The following is a 22,247-nucleotide window of genomic DNA, read 5'->3' as shown; positions in this document are numbered from 1 at the left end:
TGCTATCCGAATTCGCCCTGCGTGCTAACATAGTACTGTTATACAGCTGGCATGCTTTATTTTGACCGTATAATAGCCCTATAAGGCTAAAAAGACGAATTAGCGTTTTAGTGGTTACTCGGGGTGTTCTAGTGGAACAATTACATATATCTTTTAGTATCCCTCAATATTTCCATAATTGGTACCATAGCGACAATTGGTACTTATACCCTAAATCAGTATGTTTTGTACAAAATTGAATGAATTACGTCAAGTATAAAGGGCGTAGCATATCTATGCAATAGAGAACAGTCTCAGCTCCATTAAATTTTCATTCTGAACATAGGGTGTTTTATGTATTTTGGACAGACCGTTACGCCACTTCCATTTGATTTTGACGTAAATGGCCAAATTATATACGCGTAACGGTCTGTCCAAAATACTTTGATCACGCTAGTAATCTTTCTCTGTTTATTCCTATTCAAAAGAGTGCTTTTGAATATTTTGAAATTTTCTTCACGTGCAATGATTTTGCGAAATCGGTACACGTGAAATTTCTCATATGACTAGGAAGTATAAGCGTGAATCCAGAAAGCGCAGTGACGATGATCATTGAAATTCTTTCAATGTTTTACTTCTCGGTGGACATCTTCCAAGACCTGAAATTGAATCTTTTCCGCTTTCGGGATATTTGCCGTACTACACCATCGGCACTATTATCTGAATCAATCCGCCCTTTTCAGGGCCTGCAAGAGTTTATTTATGAGTTGTTTTGAATAATATTTCTTATAAAAAATATTACTATCTCTATCTAATCAATTTTGGAATAATCTAAATATGCTGCGTTATGAGCTATGAGTAAAACCGCCCAAAACAATCGGCCCTAGGGCATTGAGCTTCATATAGCTCATTTTAGAAAGCAGATTCAATTTCAACCAGCCTAAGGTTATCCAACGTCAACACTGCGGTCGTGTCTTGCACACAACCCCTCCAACTTTTTTTTTATTTTCAAAAAAAGGCTTGTTTTTCGAAAGCATCATCAATCAGAAGCCTGATGGGAAAAATCAAATTATTTTTGGAGCAACAATTTTACAGATATAATAAAATATTTTTTCCCGATATTTTCTAGAGAAAAATATTTGAAATTTGAAGGGATCTGATATGAGTAGAATTTTTTGGTTTAAAGTACGTCCTGACGAAAGTGCTAATATAGTGTTAATATGAAAAATAACCTACGCCTTCATTAAGAAGCAAAAAAGAAACACAATTGCTTTATTCTTAGAAGACTTTTCAAAGTACATTGACAATCATCAAAATTGGCAACACTGCTGTGATAAAATCGATTTTATTTTCCCATATTATTTTCAAAATATGTTATTCTGAGATTACCAATTAAAATATTTGAAGAACACCGTTTACAATTTGCTGTAAGTCGATAAATATGCGTACATGATTTTAAAAGTGTGAGACTTTCTAGTGAAACTACCATAAGGAGTAAACTTTATACTTAAGACTGTGGTTTAAACTCAGGATTTGGCTTTCGTTTATATAAATATAGCTTCTTTAGTAACCTAAACTAGTTTTGAACATGCTTTTTACTCTTCTCTTTTGCTGGGAGTGAAAGGATGGTGTATCAGCAAATTTGACCATAAATGGATAAATCACTAAAGTTACCTTATGTCAGAGAATGGTGAAATATAATTGTTTTTTTTAGCTATACCTTTAGTAGAATAGTGAAGGATACAAACATACAATTTGTTTATAAAAAATGATGTTAATCTTTGACCTGGCGAATAAGTGGAGTTATTCTGTATCGAGTTTCTAGACAAATTATAAGATAATACAATAGATGCCTACAGAGGCGCGTCCACGTTTGAAATCATGGGTAGGACAAATGTTAGCAAATATTTGAAGCTAAGAAAAAAATTAACCTTGGACTGGAAATTAAAAGTTTGAGAGGCTCAAACGCAAATGGATGTAAGTGGCATTTTGGTCCGTTCTGAGTTGAGTTGAGTTAAGTTAATTCTACTGATTCCAAGCACTCTAACAATATTTTCAGGCGATTTTTCCGCTCGTGTTACGCTTTTACTGACTCCCGAACAAATTGTATAGAATGAAAAATTGCTGAAAAAACTTCAAAATAGTTTTTGTCACTGACACCTTTTTTCTTCTAACACCCTCTTTTTCATGTTAATTGTTATCACAAGAAAGCTTTTCGTCGTTATAAAGCTGGTAGTGACTAGGAAATTGAAGACGTTTTGTTACAAAACCTAAAAAACGTAAAAGAAACCAAAATGAGGCCGAAAAGAGACCACACAGGAGCCAGGAAAACAAGGCGAAATCAAATAGGAGTCAGGAAATAAGAGTTCGACTCGTCGTAGCATCAGAACAGACATTTATCTAAGATCTAAGACTTTTTCTTCGTGACATTACAACAAGTATTACTGTATATGTTTTTCATGATTTTCTCTAGGAATTACATCAGAAATTGATTCAAGTATTTGCCCAAATGTTCAGATATTTCAAAAGAAGATTATTTAGTGTTTATTTCCAAATGAATTTCTCCAAAAATTTTGTTTTGTTTGAATCTTGAGGTATCCAAGATCTTAACCTGGATTTTCCCAAGAAGAACCATAGAAATGGAATTTTTCCAAATATGATTTCATGAATCATCTAAATTCTTCCAAAAATTCCTTAAGAAACTTTTGTTTTTCAAGATTTTATCCAGTGATTCATTTATCGATATCCCTGGGATATCGTTCAAATTTCCAGTCAGAACGTCTTCTAATACAATCAATAACTCCTCCAGAAATTACTAAAAATTCCTTTTAATTTTTTTTTTCAAAATTTATATATGATTTCAACTAGGGCCTTCTTTAAAAGAACTTTTTAGAAAATCCTCTAGAGATTCCTTCTAAGATTTCTTCAAAAATTTCCATAGTAATTTTTGAGATTTTCTCAAGTAAGTATTGAAAGTTTTTTTTCGGGAATTATTCCACGTACTGAAAAATAAATCCGTGAGGTATTTCTAAAAAAGCCTAGAGAAACCTCTGGTAAAACCTAGGGGGAGATCCCCCAGTACCGGACACTTAAACCATTAAATTCATAATTCGAAAAATATTGGTTTTATGTGTTCCTGTTACTCATTTATGATAAGTATAATCATTTTTATAATGTACAAAAATAAATTTGGAAATATAAATATGAATTTTGACATTGCATTTTGATGATGTATTTTAGTACCAATTTGATCGATCTTGAAAGGTGGCACCCAATGCCGGACACAATCTGGAAATGCCTCGAATTTTGTAAATTTGAACATCATTGAATGTTTTACTACAGGAATAGTATAAAATTGTCAATTCAATGCATTTGCAACATTTACAACAACAAATTGTGTTTTTCTTATTTTGCAAGATGTCCAGCAAAAACCTCTTTCATATATGATGAAAAATAACACATTTTACGATGTTGTTCTGAATGTTCATTCTTCTTAATTTTATTGCATGTTTGATACCATGATCGACGGAATCCATGAAAAATGAATGTATTATGAGACACTGGTGCAATAATTACAAAGATATCATATAAAAAATCAAGCTGTCCGAAACTGGGGGACAGGAGGTGCTTAGTTCAATTATGGTACAAAATACATTCATACTATCAAATTAGGATTATGTTCGATCATGCTTGCGTGATCCAAAGTATTTTGGCATATTCAAAATAATTACTTAATAGGCTAAAAATTATGGCGATCGTCAATTTTTTTTAAGATTTTCAAACATTTCAACTTTTTTAAAAAGGCATGCATATTTCAAGGATGTGTTATTCTACGTAAACATTTGTCTCCATAATAGCTTTCTTTTCTACTAATACACCATCTTGATTGGACCATGATTTCTCAATTTTTCGACTTTATCCGGTATTGGGTGAAGTCCGGTACTGGGGGATCTCCCCCTAATTAACGCAGGGTTTTCTAAAGAAACTTCTATAATGAAGATTGCATGGGACTTTTTTGCGAAACTTTTTGAGAAATGTTTGGTAAAACTGCAGGAGTTGGATTAAATGCTGAAAAAAATCATAGAAAAAATGATTTGTTCGAAACCTTTTCAAGGAATTTTGGATTTCTACGAGGAAACATGGATATTTTTTTGAAGAAACCCACATGAACAAGTGGGGGAATTCTTGCAGGTTCTTTTTGATACAAAAAAAAAAAAGATTTTGCTCACGGTTTCGCGCGTGTTTTCGTCTCCGAAGATTTTTTTTCTGTTTTGGAGCGTCTTGCTGGGTAGGTATTTAGGAGGGCACAAGCAAGACGGTTTGTTTTCGGGACGCCAAGAAGTTTTGCTGTCAGTGTCAGTTTTGTGTTCAGTCGAGGATGGATTACCAACTGGTGAGTTCGTTTCATGCTTGTGATAACACATATTTTCTTGAAAGCATAACTTTTAAGTAATATTAAAATAAACTTTGTATGGTTCGTCACTATAAGTGTCGGCATTATGCTGTTTTCTGATACAATTTCAATATACATATATTTATATTCTCTTTTTGACATTATTAAAATTATCTCTTGAATTGTTCGACATTGTGAATGTTGACGTATTTTTTAAAACTTCTACCATATCTTGACAAAATGCACAGTAATACTCATATGTAATTTTCAAACAAATTATGTATAGTTCGTCACTACAAGTGTCGGCATTATTCCTGTTCCATATAATTTAAAATATATACATGTAATTTTCAGTTTTCGTCATTAATAAAAACATCTTTTGAATTGTTCGACATTATAGATGTTGACGTATTTTTTAAAGCTTCTACCAAAAACTTCTCGAGACAAAAATACAAAACTAGCTTTAAATATAAGTCGTATATTTCCCCCTTGTCCATGGATCGCATCATCGACCAGAGGTGACTCCCAGATCTTTTCCTCCCTCACTAATAAACACCCTTCCCATGGTAATTGTGGAGATGCAGAGGTATTCTCGGTCTCTAAAAGCAACAATCATTACACCCTAACATTCCTTCCCCATCCCAACTGACTGTAAGGACTTGGCCGGCGCCGTTATTGATCAATAATATTAGATCTGCTAAAATTGCACTTCGAGAGTAAGCGGAAACTACCATCCCTTATTCATTTGTATCGTAGTTCAATTCTTACCAGTTCCGATCAATCACGGAGTAGCAACCATTGACATGTACAGTCAGTCTATGCTATGCTATGCTATGCTATGCTATGCTATGCATATCGATCAGATGATAAATAGTTTAGTTTATTTTTCAAGTTTTCTGCTGATTTTATTTTTTGTTGAATCGTGGGTAGGACAATCCTTTGACTGTCTTACCCAGGTATTTTTGTGCGTAGTACATGTCCTACATGTCCTACCCACTACCCGTGCCACTGCACATTGGTCCCAAAGCCATATCTAGGAAGACAAAAATGATTGCGCCTAAACCGTCAATTTTAGATGTTTGGTGTCTTCGGCAAAGTTTTTCCATATTTTTCAGACATTTTTTTCAGAGATGTGAAATTAGGGTGGCCCACATGGTTTACGAGAACAGCACATAAACTTTTTTGCTGACGCATTTAGGATTACACAATGTTCTACAATGTTTTAGAACAACCGATTTGGAGCAATTTTGCCGAAGAACTCAAATTTCTATCTCTTATGGTTCGCGAGTTATGATTTTTTTTTTTAAACAAAAAAGTTAGGGTGGTACTGAAAAATCAGTTTTTCTTTGATAACTTTTTATACGATAATTTCTCGCAAAAAATTTGTTCCGAGCACTTTTAGAACTTTTGATTACGCAACTTTTCTATTTTCTTTTCAACGCTGTTCTATCTCTTATGGTTACGAAGTTATCAGAAATTTTCTTCGAATAAATGGTTGTTTTCAAATGCCGATATCTCCGAAAGGCGCAAACTGGTGAAAAAACTGTGAGGATGTTTTTTGTTTGAAAAGATTGACAAAATTTTGAAAATGATATGTTTTACAACCAAAAATTGTCCATAACTTGAAAAATATTCGAGATAGCTCTTTGGTGCCTTCAGCAAAAATGTGCAAAATTGAAAGTTCTGAAAGTGCTTCATACAAAGTATTCATAAAAAATCATTGCTTTGAGAAATATTCACCATAAACCGAATTTTATATGATAAAGAAAGCTAAAAAAGAGATATTTGCTGGAACAACCGGAATAACTGCACAGTGGTCCAGGAATCAGTTTTACGCGGAAAGATGCATTTTGAGCTTTAGAATGAAACATTAGACAAAAACGGTTTTCTACAAAGTTGTTTGTATTAGTTAAGCCCTTTGTTTGGTTTTATTGAAAATTAGGGTGGACCACATTTTCATCGAAATTGTGTAACTAACTTTCTTATTTGTAGAATTTATATTATACATACATACATATATTATATTATACATACATTCAATTTCAAGCAACTTTGCCAAAAAAAGTTTTTTTTGTATCTCTTAAATTGACCGATTTAGAGCTTTTTTCCTGCAGTGACATAGGGTGGTCCGAACAAAACTGGTTTTCTGGCTCTAGAGTTTTCAATTCAAGTTTCTCATCAAAGTAGTCTATGAAACACTTTTAGAGCTTTAAATAATGCGTAATTTGGTGAGTGAAGAAACTCGCTATCTCCTTTCGTTTAGGAGTTATTGTTGTTTTTCTCTCAAAAACATGCCTACTTTACTTGTGAATATCTCTGATTGGGACAAACATAAAAAATATCTTTTGACGGCATTCAAAAGAGAAAATAAAATTGTATATTATATCAAAAAATTACAGATGTGTTATTTTTGTAACTCTAATAAAATGCCTTGAAAAACAAAGGTTTTTAAGCAGAAAAACTTTAATAACTTTTGAACTAAAATAGATATCATCAATATTTTTGCATGAAAATTTGCATTTTGTTAAGTTCTTAAAGTCGTTCATAGACCGCTTTGACGAGAAATCTGAAATAAGAAAGATAGGGCTCTAAAACTATTTTGAAGATTTTCATGGTATGTATTTCTTTATTATTTTACATTTTGAGCATGAAAGTGAAATTTTAGACAAAAATGATCTTCTACAAAATTGTTTCTGAAAATGTAAGCTTTCATACTATGTCATTTGAAACTAGGGTGGTCCACAATATCACACAAATCATATAATCAACTTTTTTATTTGCAAAAATACTGGTATATGCTCTTAGGCAAAGCGGTAGAACTTGAAATTTTGATCAACTTTGCCAAAAAAAGTTTTTCTGTAGCTCAAAATTTGACCAATCTAGAGCATTTTTTCCTAATCATCGCAGGGTGGTCCCACAAAAATAAGTTTTTTAACTCTAGTTTTTTTAATATTATTTTCTCGTCAATGTCGTCTATGGACAATTTTTAGAACTTAACAAAACGCAAATTTTCATGCAAAAAGATTGTTAATATCTATTTTAGTTCAAAAGTTATTAACGTTTTTGTGATAAAAATGTTTGACTTTCAAGACGTTTTATTAGAGTTACAAAAATAACACATCTGTAATTTTTTGATATAATATACAATTTTATTTTGTCTGTTGAACGCCGTCAAAAGATATTTTTTATGTTTGCCCCAATCAGAGATATTCACAATCAAAGTAGGCATGTTTTTGAGAGAAAAACAACAATAACTCCTAAACGGAAGGAGATAGCGAGTTTCTTCACTCACCAAATTGCGCATTTTTTAAAGTTCTAAAAGTGTTTCATAGACTACTTTGATGAGAAACTTGAATTGAAAACTCTAGAGCCAGAAAACCAGTTTTGTTCGGACCACCCTATGTCACCGTAGGAAAAAAGCTCTAAATCGGTCAATTTAAGAGATACAAAAAAACTTTTTTTGGCAAAGTTGCTTGAAATTGAATGGTCTACAACTTTGCTGAAGTATGTATAATATAATTTCTACAAATAAGAAAGTTAGTTTAATCATTTCTATGAAAATGTGGTCCACCCTAATTTTTAATAAAACCAAACAAAGGGCTTAACTAATACAAACAACTTTGTAGAAAACCGTTTTTGTCTAATGTTTCATTCTAAAGCGCAGAATGCATCTTTCCGCGTAAAAGTGATTCCTGGACCATAGTGAACTGTATGTAAAGTCATTTAAAATTGAAAATATATGTAATGAAATACGATCGATCACAGTAAGCGAAATGTTTGGAGTTAGGGAAAGTTAGTTGATGAAGCAGTTTTAACAGTGATCCATGGAACATTAATCCATAAACGGTGTCTTGTTATTTCACGCGACATAATGTTTGTCCAGCTAACCTATGCCGTGATTGGTTATAAATTGCTACCGCTTCGGCTTACTAAGCAGAAGGTCATGCGTTCAATACCGGTTCCGTTTATTATATTATCAACCCCAAATGATAACAAAACGTATACTTTGAAGAATTCCTTCAAATTACCAAAACCTTACTTCCCGTGATATCCTCCCATAGAAATATAGAAGTATCTGCAATTATTCTATCTGGGCATCCAACTTATCCCATTCAATTCAATCAAATCCAATAAATCTGCCACAACGAATTAGTCAGGGCGGCATTCGCCTGATGAAGAATGCATGAATCTTGAACAAGAGCCAGGCATAAATACCAAATATCTGTCTAAGGTAACGAACCAGAAGGTGGGCCTTGATCACTTGATAACTGCTTCAGCAAATAATTTTCCTTTTTTCAACTTCTTAGATTCCGCTAACTATGATCGATATCAATACATGTGTATTCAATTATAAATGACGTACATACAGTTATTTCGATTGTTCTAGCAAATATCTCTTTTTTCGCTTCCTTTACCATATAAAATTCGGTTTATGGTGAATGTATGTGTAAGCGTTGATTTTTTATGAAAACCTTGTATGAAGGACTATCAGAACATTCAATTTTGCACATTTTTGCTGAAGGCACCAAAGAGCTATCTCGAATATTTTTCAAGTTATAGACAATTTTCGGTTAAAAACATATTATTTTCAAAATTTTGTTAATCTTTTCAAACAAAAAACGTCCTCACAGTTTTTTCACCATAAACAGAGAAAGAAATAATCTTTCTAATGCCGACAAAAGATTGAAAATCCGTTTGCGCCTTTCGGAGATATCGGCATTTGAAAACAACCATTTTTTCGAAGAAAATTTCTGATAACTCTGTAACCATAAGAGATAGAATAGTAGTTTCTTCGGCAAAAAGTTGCGCAATCAAAAGTTCTAAAAGTGCTCGGAACAAATTTTTTGCGAGAAATTATCGTATAAAAAGTTATCAAGAAAAAAAATATTTTTCAGTACCACCCTAACTTTTTTGTTTAAAAAAATCATAACTCACGAACCATAAGAGATAGAAATTTGAGTTCTTCGGCAAAGTTGCTCCAAATCAGTTGTTCTAAAACATTGTAGAACATTGTGTAATCCTAAATGCGTCAGCAAAAAAGTTTATGTGCTGATCTCGTAAACCATGTGGGCCACCCTAATTTCACATCTCTGAAAACAATGTCTGAAAAATATGGAGAAACTTTGCCGAAGACACCATACATCTAAAATTGACGGTTTAGGCGCAACCATTTTTGTCTTCCTAGATATGGCTTTGGGACCAATGTGCGATGCCTACCACAAACCTTTCGAGTTCGAAAATAATATGGCGAATTACTCACAGTATTTATGGCGGGTTACTAATAAATTCTTAGAATGATTTCTGGTAAGACCTTTTGCAGAAGTCTGATTTTAGTTGGATTCCAAAGAGGTATTCGATGTAGTTTTTTTCGTCAGCCAGCGAGGGGGGGGGGGGGGTCAACGGCCCCATACCTCTTTCTGGCTACTGGCTGTTTTCATACGAACTTTTTTAAGCAAAGTGTCAAAGCTTGGATTACGTTATTTGTTATGAAATCCCAACCATTGTCATTTTTTTCCAATACCTGATACTTGTACTCTTTCCTAGACAACCCTCCCAGGGCCCTGGCCCTTACTCCAAATGATGGACGTCATGTTTAACTGTTCCGATAGGGGATGTCCATAAGCCACATGGTACAGTTGATTCTCCACATCTCGATATTGAAGGGACCACGAGATAGGGAGAGATCGAGATAAAGAACACATTTTTTACAAATACTAGATTGAAAACTACTCCGTTTCCAGGAAAATAATAAACAAACAAACGTCTCTTCGTGTTCCCGAACTGTTTTGAATCAATGAAATCGGGTCTAGTAACCTTCGTTAATGGGCATACAACATACGGAGAGAAAATCGGGAACAAAAATCAACTAGGAACACATCGAGATACCGTAATTCGGGGTGTAGTTGATCAGCGGGGAGAAGTTGATCGTTCCTGTACCCACATGTATAGACTGTTATAAGAGCTATGACCCGATTTCAATTATCACATTTTCTGAGTTGTAGCATTACCTGATAGCTACTCTTGATTTTCATAAATTCGGTTTGGTATTCAGGGTAATTATTTCATGGAAAAACAGATTTTTTAAGAAATGTTTGATGAACTGTTGAAGGGTTCTTCTCCAAACAATCGACTATTTCCACGACTATACAAAGCTACAATTTAAATAAACTGTTTCATACATTCCAAATATGTTCTGTGTACCCAGTTTTGTATTTGTATTGAGGATACAAATTATTTTTTTTAGAGAAAAAATTATCTTTTTGCAAGAGGGTTGCAAATTTCAAAGAAAACTGCCTACATTTAGGCGTTTAATGTGGTGTAATCTGTAATCCACAACTTTCAATTAAAAAATTAACCGATTTATCAATAAGTTGTAAGATTTTTGAGTCTTGATTCAGATTCAGGGACCCCAAATTTAGTGAATAGCATATTTCTTTATTTTAGGAAACCTATCGCAGTAATTGATCAACTTCACCCCAGAATCAAAAACAGCACTTTTTGATATCTAAAAAATGTTTTCGTTATTATGATAATAATTCGTCTAAATTTCGTTTGTATCATTCGTTAAACATTCAACCAGTACAGGTTTTAAAAATATTTGGATGATAATACATGCATCCCGCTAGGAATTATAGCACAGAATCGCTCAAAAGTGATCAACTTCCCCCCAGTTTACGGTACGGAGAGTAAAAATGTATGCAAAATGAAGGTTCCGAAGAAATCATCGACATAGGGAGAGATATCGAGATATAGAACATCAAGATGTGGAGAGTCGACTGTAATTTTATTCAGATTTGCCCATACACAAATTTTATAATTTATAGGGTTCCCTATTTCGCCATACTTGATAATTTGTATCTCTCCACATTTTAAAATGGTCTGTGTCTTTTAGCAGTAATATAAAAAATAAATATATTGATGTTGAAACGTGGTTTTTAGACAGCCCCTAAGTTGTCACTACTTCCATTTGTTCACCATTTCCTCCTACCTTGGCAGAGTAATAGAAAATTGCTAATTTGCATCAAGCCATCAACATTTCCATCTAGTTAAATCCAGATATTCCGCAGATCATTCCACCACACTAGCTATCAAAAGCTTGCTGCCCTTGGATAGCATCTTGTGTATGTAACGCTGACAATGATATTGGCAATCGATTGACACTCACCTGGATCCCGTTGCGTTGATGCTCACCATCACCACCAGCATCGCTGATGACCACCAGTAGCTGGAGGTCGTTTGTCTTATCGACATTGCTCTGCATTTATCAAACATTGTTGCACTTCTGCTTCTACTACTAGACGTCGGTGACATCCGCTTTGTTTCACTGTTCCACCGCATTTGGATCATTTTTTTGAAACTGTAGTTTAATTATTTACTTTTGAATTAGCACTGTTTTGCACGAAAAGCTTCCTTCACTGTGTATTGATAACTGCTCATCACTTTTGATCTTCTATGAACATTACATAATTATTTTGGATTCTTCTAAACATCACTGTCGTTGTCTGTAGTACGATTTTCCACCATTTTTATCCACTAAGTTCAATTGAACTATCGCGCAAACAATCATGTGTCACTGACCGCACTTATGGGCCCCCGATTTGCCAACTTTCCGAAAACAATCTGATCAACGGCCGCTGCAAATTTGAACTGTGTCAACCGCGGATAGTTCTTGACGCACGCGAGAGCTGTTCACCGAACTGGGCACCGAACATATTTAAAATCCATTAAAAGCCGTCTTGTTCTCAGTCAGTCCCGCGCCATGCCACCGAGTTACCACAGACAAACAGACGTGACGCTGAAGAAACTTCCCATGACTACTTATGTAACGATCATTCTGAATTCACTATGTCCCAAACCTCACAATTATAGACGCACGCATAGGTTTTTCTTCGTGTTTGACGTTTCACACTAGCGCCTTCTAGTTGTCGCGTTGCACAAAACTGTTTTTCGTGCAGAATGCTCAGAAATTTGTTCAAAGTGCTACTTCTGTTTGTCTGTGAAGTTACGGCTACCGAGTGTGTGCTCCCAAAGATCGCGATCGTCGTCACTTGGCCTCATCAACCACCACCATCGCCACCATCTTCGCGAGCGGAGCATTTCACGACACTTTAACCGAATCGAGTCGCACGCTGATCAGAGAGATTCGAATTTTTCCTTCAATAATTCACCGGCCGCCCTGTGCGTTGATTCAATCTTTGATCTGCTGGACAAGTGGCCGAGCGCGCAATCACCATGCAGTCTGGAACGGTGGTCGCTGGAATGAGTGATCGAGCAGCTGTTTCGTGGAATACGGACAAACGAACGACTCGGTCACACAATTTTCAATAATAACAATTAGAGCAACCGTGTGATGGTCTCGTGGCCGCGTGGTTCGCACCGACAAGTGATGAGTCTTGACGGTAGACTGATTTCATCGGAGAATTTCGGAATCTGAATCACTCAATCAAGAACGAATTTGAATAATTCGAAAGCGTGACTAAACTATCATTATTGCTGATATTCATTGCGCATATCCCACCCCCCAACTATTGGACGAACCAGTCTAAGTGGCCCTTTTGTAGTTATCTTTATGCAAATTGTACCGTGTCTCCGTATCGCGCTTCTACCGTTTGTAGCTACCGCCGCGCCACCGTCTTTGGCTTGGATGGGGCTTTGTGACGAATGAATGAACCGAGCTTGGAGTCGCTCGCGGGCAAAACAGAGGAATGTTTTGCTACCGCATTGTTCTTCGTTGAGTAGCAGAAGGTCTTTCCACGGTACTTTCTGAGGAGAAAAAAAAGGTACAGGAGACCCATCGGATAGATGCTGAGTTCGCTGGATGATGCGCGGAGAGTGTAGAATGTGGCTTTGTCTACGAGTCTACTAAAGGTTATAGCGCCGTATGGCATAATTAGTGCTGTCTCGGTGGGAAATGCGGCGGCGTGCTTTTCCTGGTTGGCCCGAACAATGCAAATCGAGTTCAGATAAGATGGATATAATTGGCTTTGTTAGGCAACAGCTTCCAAGAAACAAGCTCCAGAATTTGCGCTAAGTCTTATTTCTATTTGTCGGTGTTCCTATTTTATAAGTATGACGGCGTCAGATCAGGTTCACGAATTTATAACACAAGGTCGAATGACAAAATGTCGAAAGAACAGGAGGTTGAAAGACAAAAAGTCGAAAGGACAAAAGATCGAAAAACCAAAAATAAGGGACAAAAGGTCGAGTTTTTTTTTCAAAACAGGAAAAATTTCACACCAAACAAATAACTTTTTGTCCTTTCAAGCTTTTATCTTTCGACCTTTCATACATAAACGTATCCAGTTTAGTGTGCTTATGAGCACTTCCACAATTATTATCTGAGAGCTTTCTATACCGATTATTTTTTTTTGCAGTTGATTATCATGTGGCAGATGCGAAGATACTCTGATCTGATAAGTCGTGAAAATTTCCAATCCGAAAAGCTTCTCAACTGGTGGGATTCGAACCCACGACCAAGCTGAATAATCTTGCTGAATAGCTGTGCGTTAACCTTTATGGCTATCTGGTCCCCTCTTTATTCCTTATATTAGATTCATTCCTACAGTTGTATACAGAATAATAGTAGTGAAAGCCGATTTCCATACAAAATGCTCAAATTTGGCGTGCTGTAACTTTGTTGAGCATTTTGTATGAAAATTGGCTTTCACTACTTTTATTCAGAATACAACTGTATAGATGCATTTCAGGATGGGTGGTAAATGACTGGACAATGCGTACCATTGGTATTTCGCGTACCTGCAAGTATAAAATAGATCCCATTTGTGGTCCGTAGCCTCTTGTCCTGTAACTCCTATCCCTACCACCCCGTGGTGCCGCCTGGGGTACGAGTAACCGTAGGGAAGATCGGATAACCTTGGTAGGACCTTGGTCGTATGCTGACAGGGAAGGGGGGCTCCTCTCTTCTGAGGGTGTAGCTTATCAGAGCGCCTGTTCTCCATGTTAGGGGTGGCTCAAAACAGCGTCTGTTCTCCATGTTAGGAGCGGCTGTTCATCGTCCTAGTGCCAGCGTGGTTCTCTAAACAGTGCTGTGCAAGATGATCCTCCGGCGGGACAGAGGGTTGGTGCAGGCCTTACAAGCCAGCCGTAAAAATCATCAGTACAGGAAGCATACAATGTAAATTCGGACCGGAACAATCGGCATAGACCCAGGCATTGAAAACGGACTAACGATTGGAAACTCGGATCATGGAACTGTAAGTCTCTCAATTTCTTGGGAAGTACGCGTATTCTTTCCGAATTATTGAAGGTCCGCAAGTTCGACATCGTAGCGCTGCAGGAGGTTTGCTGGAAAGGGTCGACTGTACATACGTATAGGGATGGTTATACCATCTACCAGAGCTGCGGCAACAGACATGAGCTGGGCACAGCTTTTATCGTGATGGGCGAAATGCAGAGGCGCGTGATTGGGTGGTGGCCAATCGACAATAGAATGTACAAGTTGAGGATCAAAGGCCGTTTCTTCAATATCAGCATAATCAACGTGCACAGCCCTCACTTAGCAAGTGACGATGACGATAAGGACGCTTTCTACGCACAGCTGGAACGTGAATACGACGGCTGCCCAAGCCATGATGTCAAAATCGTTATCGGAGATCTAAACGCTCAGGTTGGCCAGGAGGAGGAATTTAGACCGATTATAGGGAAGTTCAGCGCTCACCAGCTTACGAACGAAAACGGCCTTAGACTGATTGATTTCGCCGCCTCCAAAAACATGGCCATACGTAGTACCTACTTCCAGCACAGCCTCCCGTATCGGTACACCTGGAGATCACCCCAACAAACAGAATCGCAAATCGACCACTTTTTGATTGATGGAAGACACTTCTCGGACATTATCGACGTCAGAACTTATCGCGACGCAAACATCGATTCGGACCACTACCTAGTGACGGTTAAAGTGCGCCAACGACTCTCCGTTGTGAACAACATTCAATACCGACGCCCGCCATGATACAATCAGGAACGACTCAAGCTACCGGAAGTCGCAACTGATTACGCGCAAAGCCTTGAAGCAGCGTTGCCGGAAGAGGGCGAGCTCACCGAAGCCCCTCTTGAGGACTGCTGGAGTAGTCTCAAAGCAGCCATAAACAACGCAGTGGAAGGTGCCATTGGGTTCGTGGAAGCAAATCGATGGAACGGTTGGTTCGACGAGGAGTGTCAGACGGTTTTGGACGAGAAGAATGCAGCGCGGGCGATGATGCTGCAGCAAGGCACCCGTCAAAACGTGGAACGATACAAACAGAAGCGAAGACAGCAAACCCATCTATTCCGGGATTAAAAGCGCCGCCTGGAAGAGTTGGAGTGCGAAGAGATGGAGAAGCTGTATCGTTCTCAAGAAACACGAAAGTTTTACAAGAAACTAAATGCATCCCGCAAAGGCTTTGTGCCGCGAGCCGAAATGTGCCGGGATAAGGATGGAAGTTTCTTGACGGACGAACGTGAGGTGATTGAAAGGTGGAAGCAGCACTACGATGAACACCTAAACGGCGCAGAGGAGGAAGATCAAGACAGCAGGAGGAATGGCTTCATCAGTACGGCGCATGAGGGAGACGTGCCAACTCCCACAATAGGTGAAGTTAAGGATGCTATCAAACAGCTCAAGAACAACAAAGCAGCTGGAATGGATGGTAGGGGAACTGAGGGTAATATGCCCATAGGAGGCAAAACGCGCCACCATCGATTTGGACGAACGATGTGTTTTAGAATGATTTTTTTCACTCTAGATCATAGAAAATTGATAAAAATGCGTCTCCTACTATATTTTTAAGTGGTTTTGTATTACATGCAAAAAATATTTTGAATTTGTCCTTAAAAAGCTTATCGAAGGACCTAAACTTTAATCAACTCTTGGGGCAAAACGCCCACCCCTATTTCATAACACCAAAACAGCCGTTGGAATTCAAATTCTACCAAGCGTAATGCTACGTTGAAGTTACTCACGAATTGGAACCTTACAAATGCACATTTTTTGCATCAGCATGTATACAGTAGAAGCTCGTTATAACGACAACTTTTATAGCGACAAAAGCTCTCTATAACGACATTTTTCGGTCCCTTCGAAAAATATTTGTGTGTTATATCTATTCTCTATAACGACTTTTCTCTATTACGACGATCCCTTGCGATGTCGCTATAACAAGCTTCGATTGTACTATTATTGAGAAATAACATCTGAACAAACGCCCGGATGTATGCAACAGATAAACAAGCATGATTGTGTGCGTATGTTTACAGCCCGAGTAATACCGAACTGAAGCGGGGCGTTTTACCCCGCAAAACAATACATATGCAGTTAAGCAAGCATTTTTTTTTTTTAAATTAATTTATAAACCCCAGAAAAGCTAAAATGGATAGCATGTTTGTTTATCCGACCATAATTAAAAAATAGCATAATATACTGTTCTTCACATCTAAAATCGCTGTTTTCCTTAACGTGGGCAAACTACCCCCAGTCCCCCTATTGGACCAAAACTTATTAAAATGAGCCCGGACAGGTTGGTCACTAGTCTGCACCGATTGATAGCCAGGATCTGGGATACAGAACAGCTACCGGAGAAGTGGAAGAAGGAATAATATACCCAATATACAAAAAGGGTGACAAGTTAGAATGTGAGAACTATCGAGCGATCACCAGCAGCCTATAAAGTGCTTTCCCAGATTATCTTCCGCCGTCTATTGACTGTTTAACGATAAACTTGCGACGATCGACGCGCCACCATATTTCATATAACGGAGGGTATTAGAACTAACTTGAAGGTGATGTTTTGGAGGTTTTTTGACAATTTGGAGGTTAAAATACCCTCCAAACACTAGCGATTTTGCGGTGGGATGTTGACGTTTGATGACGAATCGCCACTGGCAAGCAGATTTGTGGGAAGTTATCAAGCCGGTTTTGTGGACGGACGATCGACGACAGACCAAATCTTTATGTTGCGGCAGATCCTCCAAAAGTGTCACGAATATCAATAGTCCCTACGCACCACCTATTCATCGATTTCAAAGCGGCCTATGATACCATCGACCGCGAAGAGCTATGGAAGATTATGGACGAGAATGGTTTTCCCGGGAAACTGACTAGACTGATCAAAGCAACGATGGATAGTGTACAGTGTTGTGTGAAGATATCGGGTGCATTATCGGACCCGTTTGAAACACGCAAAGGACTTCGACAAGGCGATGGTCTTTCCTGCCTCCTGTTCAATATTGCGCAAGAAGGTGTTATGAAACGGGCGGGCTTCAACATGCGGGCACGATCTTCAATAAATCCAGCCAGTTCATTTGTTTCGCTGACGACGTGGACATTGTCGGAAGAACGTTCCAGGTGGTTGCTGAACACTATACCAAGCTGAAACGTGAAGCAGATCGGGTTGGATTGAAGGTAAATACGTCGAAGACAAAATATCTGCTGGCTGGAGGAATCGAGCGCGATAGAGCTCGCATAGGCAGACGCGTGACGATCGACGGGGATGAGTTCGAGGTGGTGGACGAATTTGTCTACCTCGGATCATTGATAACGTCGGATAACAACTGATTCGAAGACGTATCATTGCCGGAAGTCGTGCTTACTATGGACTCCACAAGATTTTGCGGTCTGCTAAACTTCACCTCCGTACTAAGTGTACCATGTACAAGACGCTAATAAGACCGGTAGTCCTCTACGGGCATGAGACGTGGACAATGCTCGAAGAGGACCTGCAAGCACTAGGAGTTTTTGAACGACGTGTGCTTAGGACGATCTTCGGCGGAGTATGTGAGAAAAGCGTATGGAGGAGAAGAATGAACCACGAGCTTGCGCAACTCTACGGTGAACCCAGTATCACGAAAGTCGCCAAAGCTGGAAGGGTACGATGGGCGGGACATGTTGTGAGAATGCCGGACAACAATCCCGCAAAAATGGTATTCAACTCAAATCCGGCCGGTACAAGGCGAAGGGGAGCGCAACGAGCTAGGTGGTTTGACCAAGTGGCGCAGGATCTTGGAAGTGTGGGGCGATCGAGGAATTGGAGGATAGCAGCCATGGACCGAGTTAGTTGTCGTAATATTGTGGCGCAGGTCATGTCTTGAAGGACGTAGAGCCAGCAAAAGTAAAGTAAGTATGCATTTCAGGATAATTCCTAGATAAATCAATCGAGAAATGCTCGAAAAACTACTACGAGAATGTCCGAAAGATTCCCTTGAGCAACTTATGTAGAAATTTCTTGAGTGAATTTAGAAGTGGAACATTTAAATTTAATATTTATTATACGATTAGCTGATTTATTATTATACAGAGATACTTAAGGGACGTGGTGCTTGGGTACTTAATTGATTACCATAGAGATTTAAGTTAATACATGTCATCGTAGAACCACGTCATGTGCAATTTGACGTGGATGTGGTCGGATTCCAGGCCATCACTTATATGATTCTGACCATAATGAAAGAGGCTCTACCGACTTCAACTAGTTTGAATACCACACTATTTTGTGAATGGAAACAGCTGTTGCTTGTTGTGGAAGCGGTTTGGTTTAATTGTTTAATTGATGGAAGCAATGAATTGAATGATCGAGCTTGCGCGTAAAATTAAAAGACCATTATATGGATAGACTGAGGTTGCACAGTGATCGTTCGAATGGTGCGGTGATCAGAATAGTTGGGTTATTCAGTAAACATGAGTGTGAACATAGAAGAACGTACAATTCTCAATTGCTACTTCGTGATTGACCAGAACAATCTAAGTTGCACAATGATTCTATGCATGGGGATTGGAATTAGCTTACTATTCTCAATGTGCATAAATCGAGAGCACAATAAATATAGTCAATACAGTCATCAGGGAAGGAGAGGAACGTTAGTTAGACAAATATTGTTACTAGAGACCGAGTATACCTCTTCATCGCCACAGTTGTCATGGAATGGAGATCAAATACTCCCAAAAAATTGGGTTTATTAGTGATGAAAACGTTAAAGTTCCTTATAGCTTGATCAAAGGAGTAGTTTGTTACAAGTGCATTACATGTTTATTACGCTTCATTATCTTAATTTATTGTTATCGTAAAAAGATAAGGGGTCAAAAACGAAAAAAAAAAAAAGTACCGTAAAACGGGGTAACTTTGATAGTTTTTTCGAAGAGAACTTGAATATTTTTGCATGCTGTGTCAAAGATTTACAATTTATATTTTTAAAACAAGTACTGGCATCCTAGCTATCGATTACAGTCGATAAATTGGCAAAAGATTCATTTTGAATGGATATATAATTTTTCATATAATCGAAAGTTGGTTTTCTGTTTTGGGGTAACTTTGATAATGGAGTATGGTTCGAACAAAATTGAATGAATAACGAACATTTGTAGGGCATTGCATACCTCTAGGCGTTTAACGTTGTATGGAAATTTCTGACTTAGATTACAAAAATGGTCCCAGTTTGTGAATATGCTTTTCGCTAAGAGATTTGAGACCGTATTCAAGTTCTATGATAACTAGGCTATCAAATATAAGTGGCCAACAATTCAAAACTACATCAAATAGTGATCGTAGAACAGATTGTTTGTAAGCGTTTTGAAAATGCTAAAATTGTGTAGATTTTTTAAATTCGTATAAAAAGCCTAAAATGTTCTTGATTCAAATAAAAACCGCTCTTACATGAAGTGTCATACTAATATTCTTTAGTTTTGCATTCGTTTTGCTTAACTGATTAACAGAAATTATGATATTTCATTTAGTATGCGGTGGGTTACGCACTATCAAAGTTACCCGCATTATCAAAGTTACCCCGTTTTACGGTACATTTAAAAAATTTCAGCGATTAAAGTTTATGAAATTATCTTCTCAAAAATATTTTTTGAAAATTTTCCACGAGTTGGAGCATAGTTTTTACGGCTTTTCTTAACAAATTTTCTCAACGGTGGAAAATTTTGTGGAAAAGTTAATTTTTTTTATTTCTGAGAAAATTTGCTTTCATTTTTATAAAAAAACTTTGTTTCTTCGTTTGATGCTTCGTTCTTGAGTTATGATTTTTCAAAGTAAGTAGTGTCAGGGGAAAACGAAAAATTTCCGGGTTTCCGAGTTTTCCGGTAAAATAGATTTTTCTCATTTTTTTTATTCATATATTGATGAGCCCTGCCTGTGGAAAAAGTTTCATGAAAATCTGAGACCCTTCGGCCCACTTTGTACGGAAATAAAAAAAATCCCCATGTGTTTGATTTTTTCTTGTGTTTTTTACCAAAATTTCGAATACATTGCTACCTTTTGTCCCACTCACGATTTTGAACGTGGTCGTGACTCGGGGCATTGTTATACGCATTAACAGACCATAAAACTGACAAATAGCAGGGTATTTAACAAAAAACTAAAGACAATGTTTTGGTGCTCTGGAATCGATATAAAAACGCCTTTGAAGTTAATGTAAAAATCACCGCTGAATCAAGTTTTAAGATGTTTTTCTTAGAGATGACCTATCGTTATAAGAAACAAGATGTCATTGTACCTACATGGAAAACCTTTTTATTTTATTAAAAGGAAGGAGCTAAGTAACTAACATACTAACTAAGGAACTAACATTGTGTTATGCTTAAGGACTGTAATTGGGTCGATCTTACCAACTTGTTTGTTGTTCTAAGTGCTGTCTTTACCTCGGGTTTCCATTATTTACAATAATATGTTGAAGGCTTCCAAACATTCCTTGCTTAGCGCTTGTTTGAGTCGGTTGACAGGTTCCCGGTCTCATCGCACGGCTCTTTTGCAACGTATTTTTCGGCTTTTTCTCCCACCGCCCGCGTGGGTTTTTGCTCAGTTAGTGCTTCTAAATAGTACCTTCAGTTAGTGCAATTTGAGTGCTTAGGCGATCGCGCTTTGCGAAGGAAGCGAACTAGTTTAACTAGTATCGTTCCACCGCAAAAAAGTCATCACCAAAAGCTATAACGGTGATTGATTTTTTCCCCCCGCACGGAGAGCAACATCGAAGCAGAACCGCCTTCTGCTACCTACGGTGCGTGGACGCTATACAACGAACGGATAAGTATCTCCACATCTATTGAATTGCTTTTGCATCTCCGAACAAACATTGTTGAGTTCAAGGTTGTTTTTCGCCTCGCTTCTTTCTCTCTCCCGGTGTTGTAATTCTTTCGACCAAATAGGGGAGTAGTGTACAAAATAGTCCACTGATCGGTTAAGTTTTTTTTCACATTTTTTTTCGTTTTTTTTTCTCCACATTTTTTTCTATTTTTGTTGATTCGGTTGCGGTTGGATTTTTTTTCCCGCATGGACGAATCGGATGGAGGCGATACGCCTCCTAAAGATCTCGTTGCTCGAACGCGGTTTTATCAACCGTCTTCGGCTGGGCCTTGGGTTGTCTATTTCCGGCGCAAAAATAAGATTTTGAATGTGCTCTCGATCTCTAGAGAGCTGACGCGTAAATATCCTGGGACCGTTATTCACCAAGTGAAGCAATCCAAGCTGCGTGTAAACTGCACCTAGTTACAAAGCAGCGAATGAGATTGCTCAGCATGAGGCTTTTACTGTGGAGTATTTTATCTACATACCTGCCAGAGAGGTCGAGGTGGAAGGGAAAATCATCGACGCGAGTCTGACATGCGAAGACATTAAGACTGGCAAAGGCGTTTTTGAGAACCGGTCCATTCCTGATGTGGCTATACTGGATTGTAAACAATTACAATCAGTTTCCATGGAAGGAAATAAAAAAGTGTTTTCGCCGTCAGCCTCGTTTCGTGTAACTTTTCCTGGTTCCGTTCTCCCCGAAATTTGTTTGCATTGATAGTGTTTTTTACCCAGTGCGCCTTTACATGCCGAAGGTATTCAATTGTACCAACTGCAAACAGCTTGGTCATAGTGCTAGCTTTTGCGACAACAAGCCC

At 37.8% G+C, this 22,247-nt stretch overlaps 1 protein-coding gene across 1 annotated transcript in view; it reads right to left on the bottom strand.

Annotated features, from left to right (window-relative positions):
- The window catches only part of LOC5578235 (hyaluronidase A), a 195,576-nt gene that overhangs the window by 139,516 nt on the left and 33,813 nt on the right, over window positions 1–22,247 (bottom strand). The window contains exon 2 of the mRNA XM_021854299.1: window positions 11,538–11,920. Within this exon, the coding sequence (XP_021709991.1) occupies window positions 11,538–11,719 (182 nt within the window). The 5' untranslated portion in view covers window positions 11,720–11,920. The remainder of the gene's footprint in view (window positions 1–11,537; window positions 11,921–22,247) is intronic.

Source organism: Aedes aegypti, chromosome 3, assembly GCF_002204515.2.
Source record: "Aedes aegypti strain LVP_AGWG chromosome 3, AaegL5.0 Primary Assembly, whole genome shotgun sequence".
Taxonomy (NCBI): domain Eukaryota; kingdom Metazoa; phylum Arthropoda; class Insecta; order Diptera; family Culicidae; genus Aedes; species Aedes aegypti.
The sequence above is the reverse complement of the archived record's forward strand: the minus strand, read 5'-3'. Positions and strand labels throughout refer to the sequence as shown.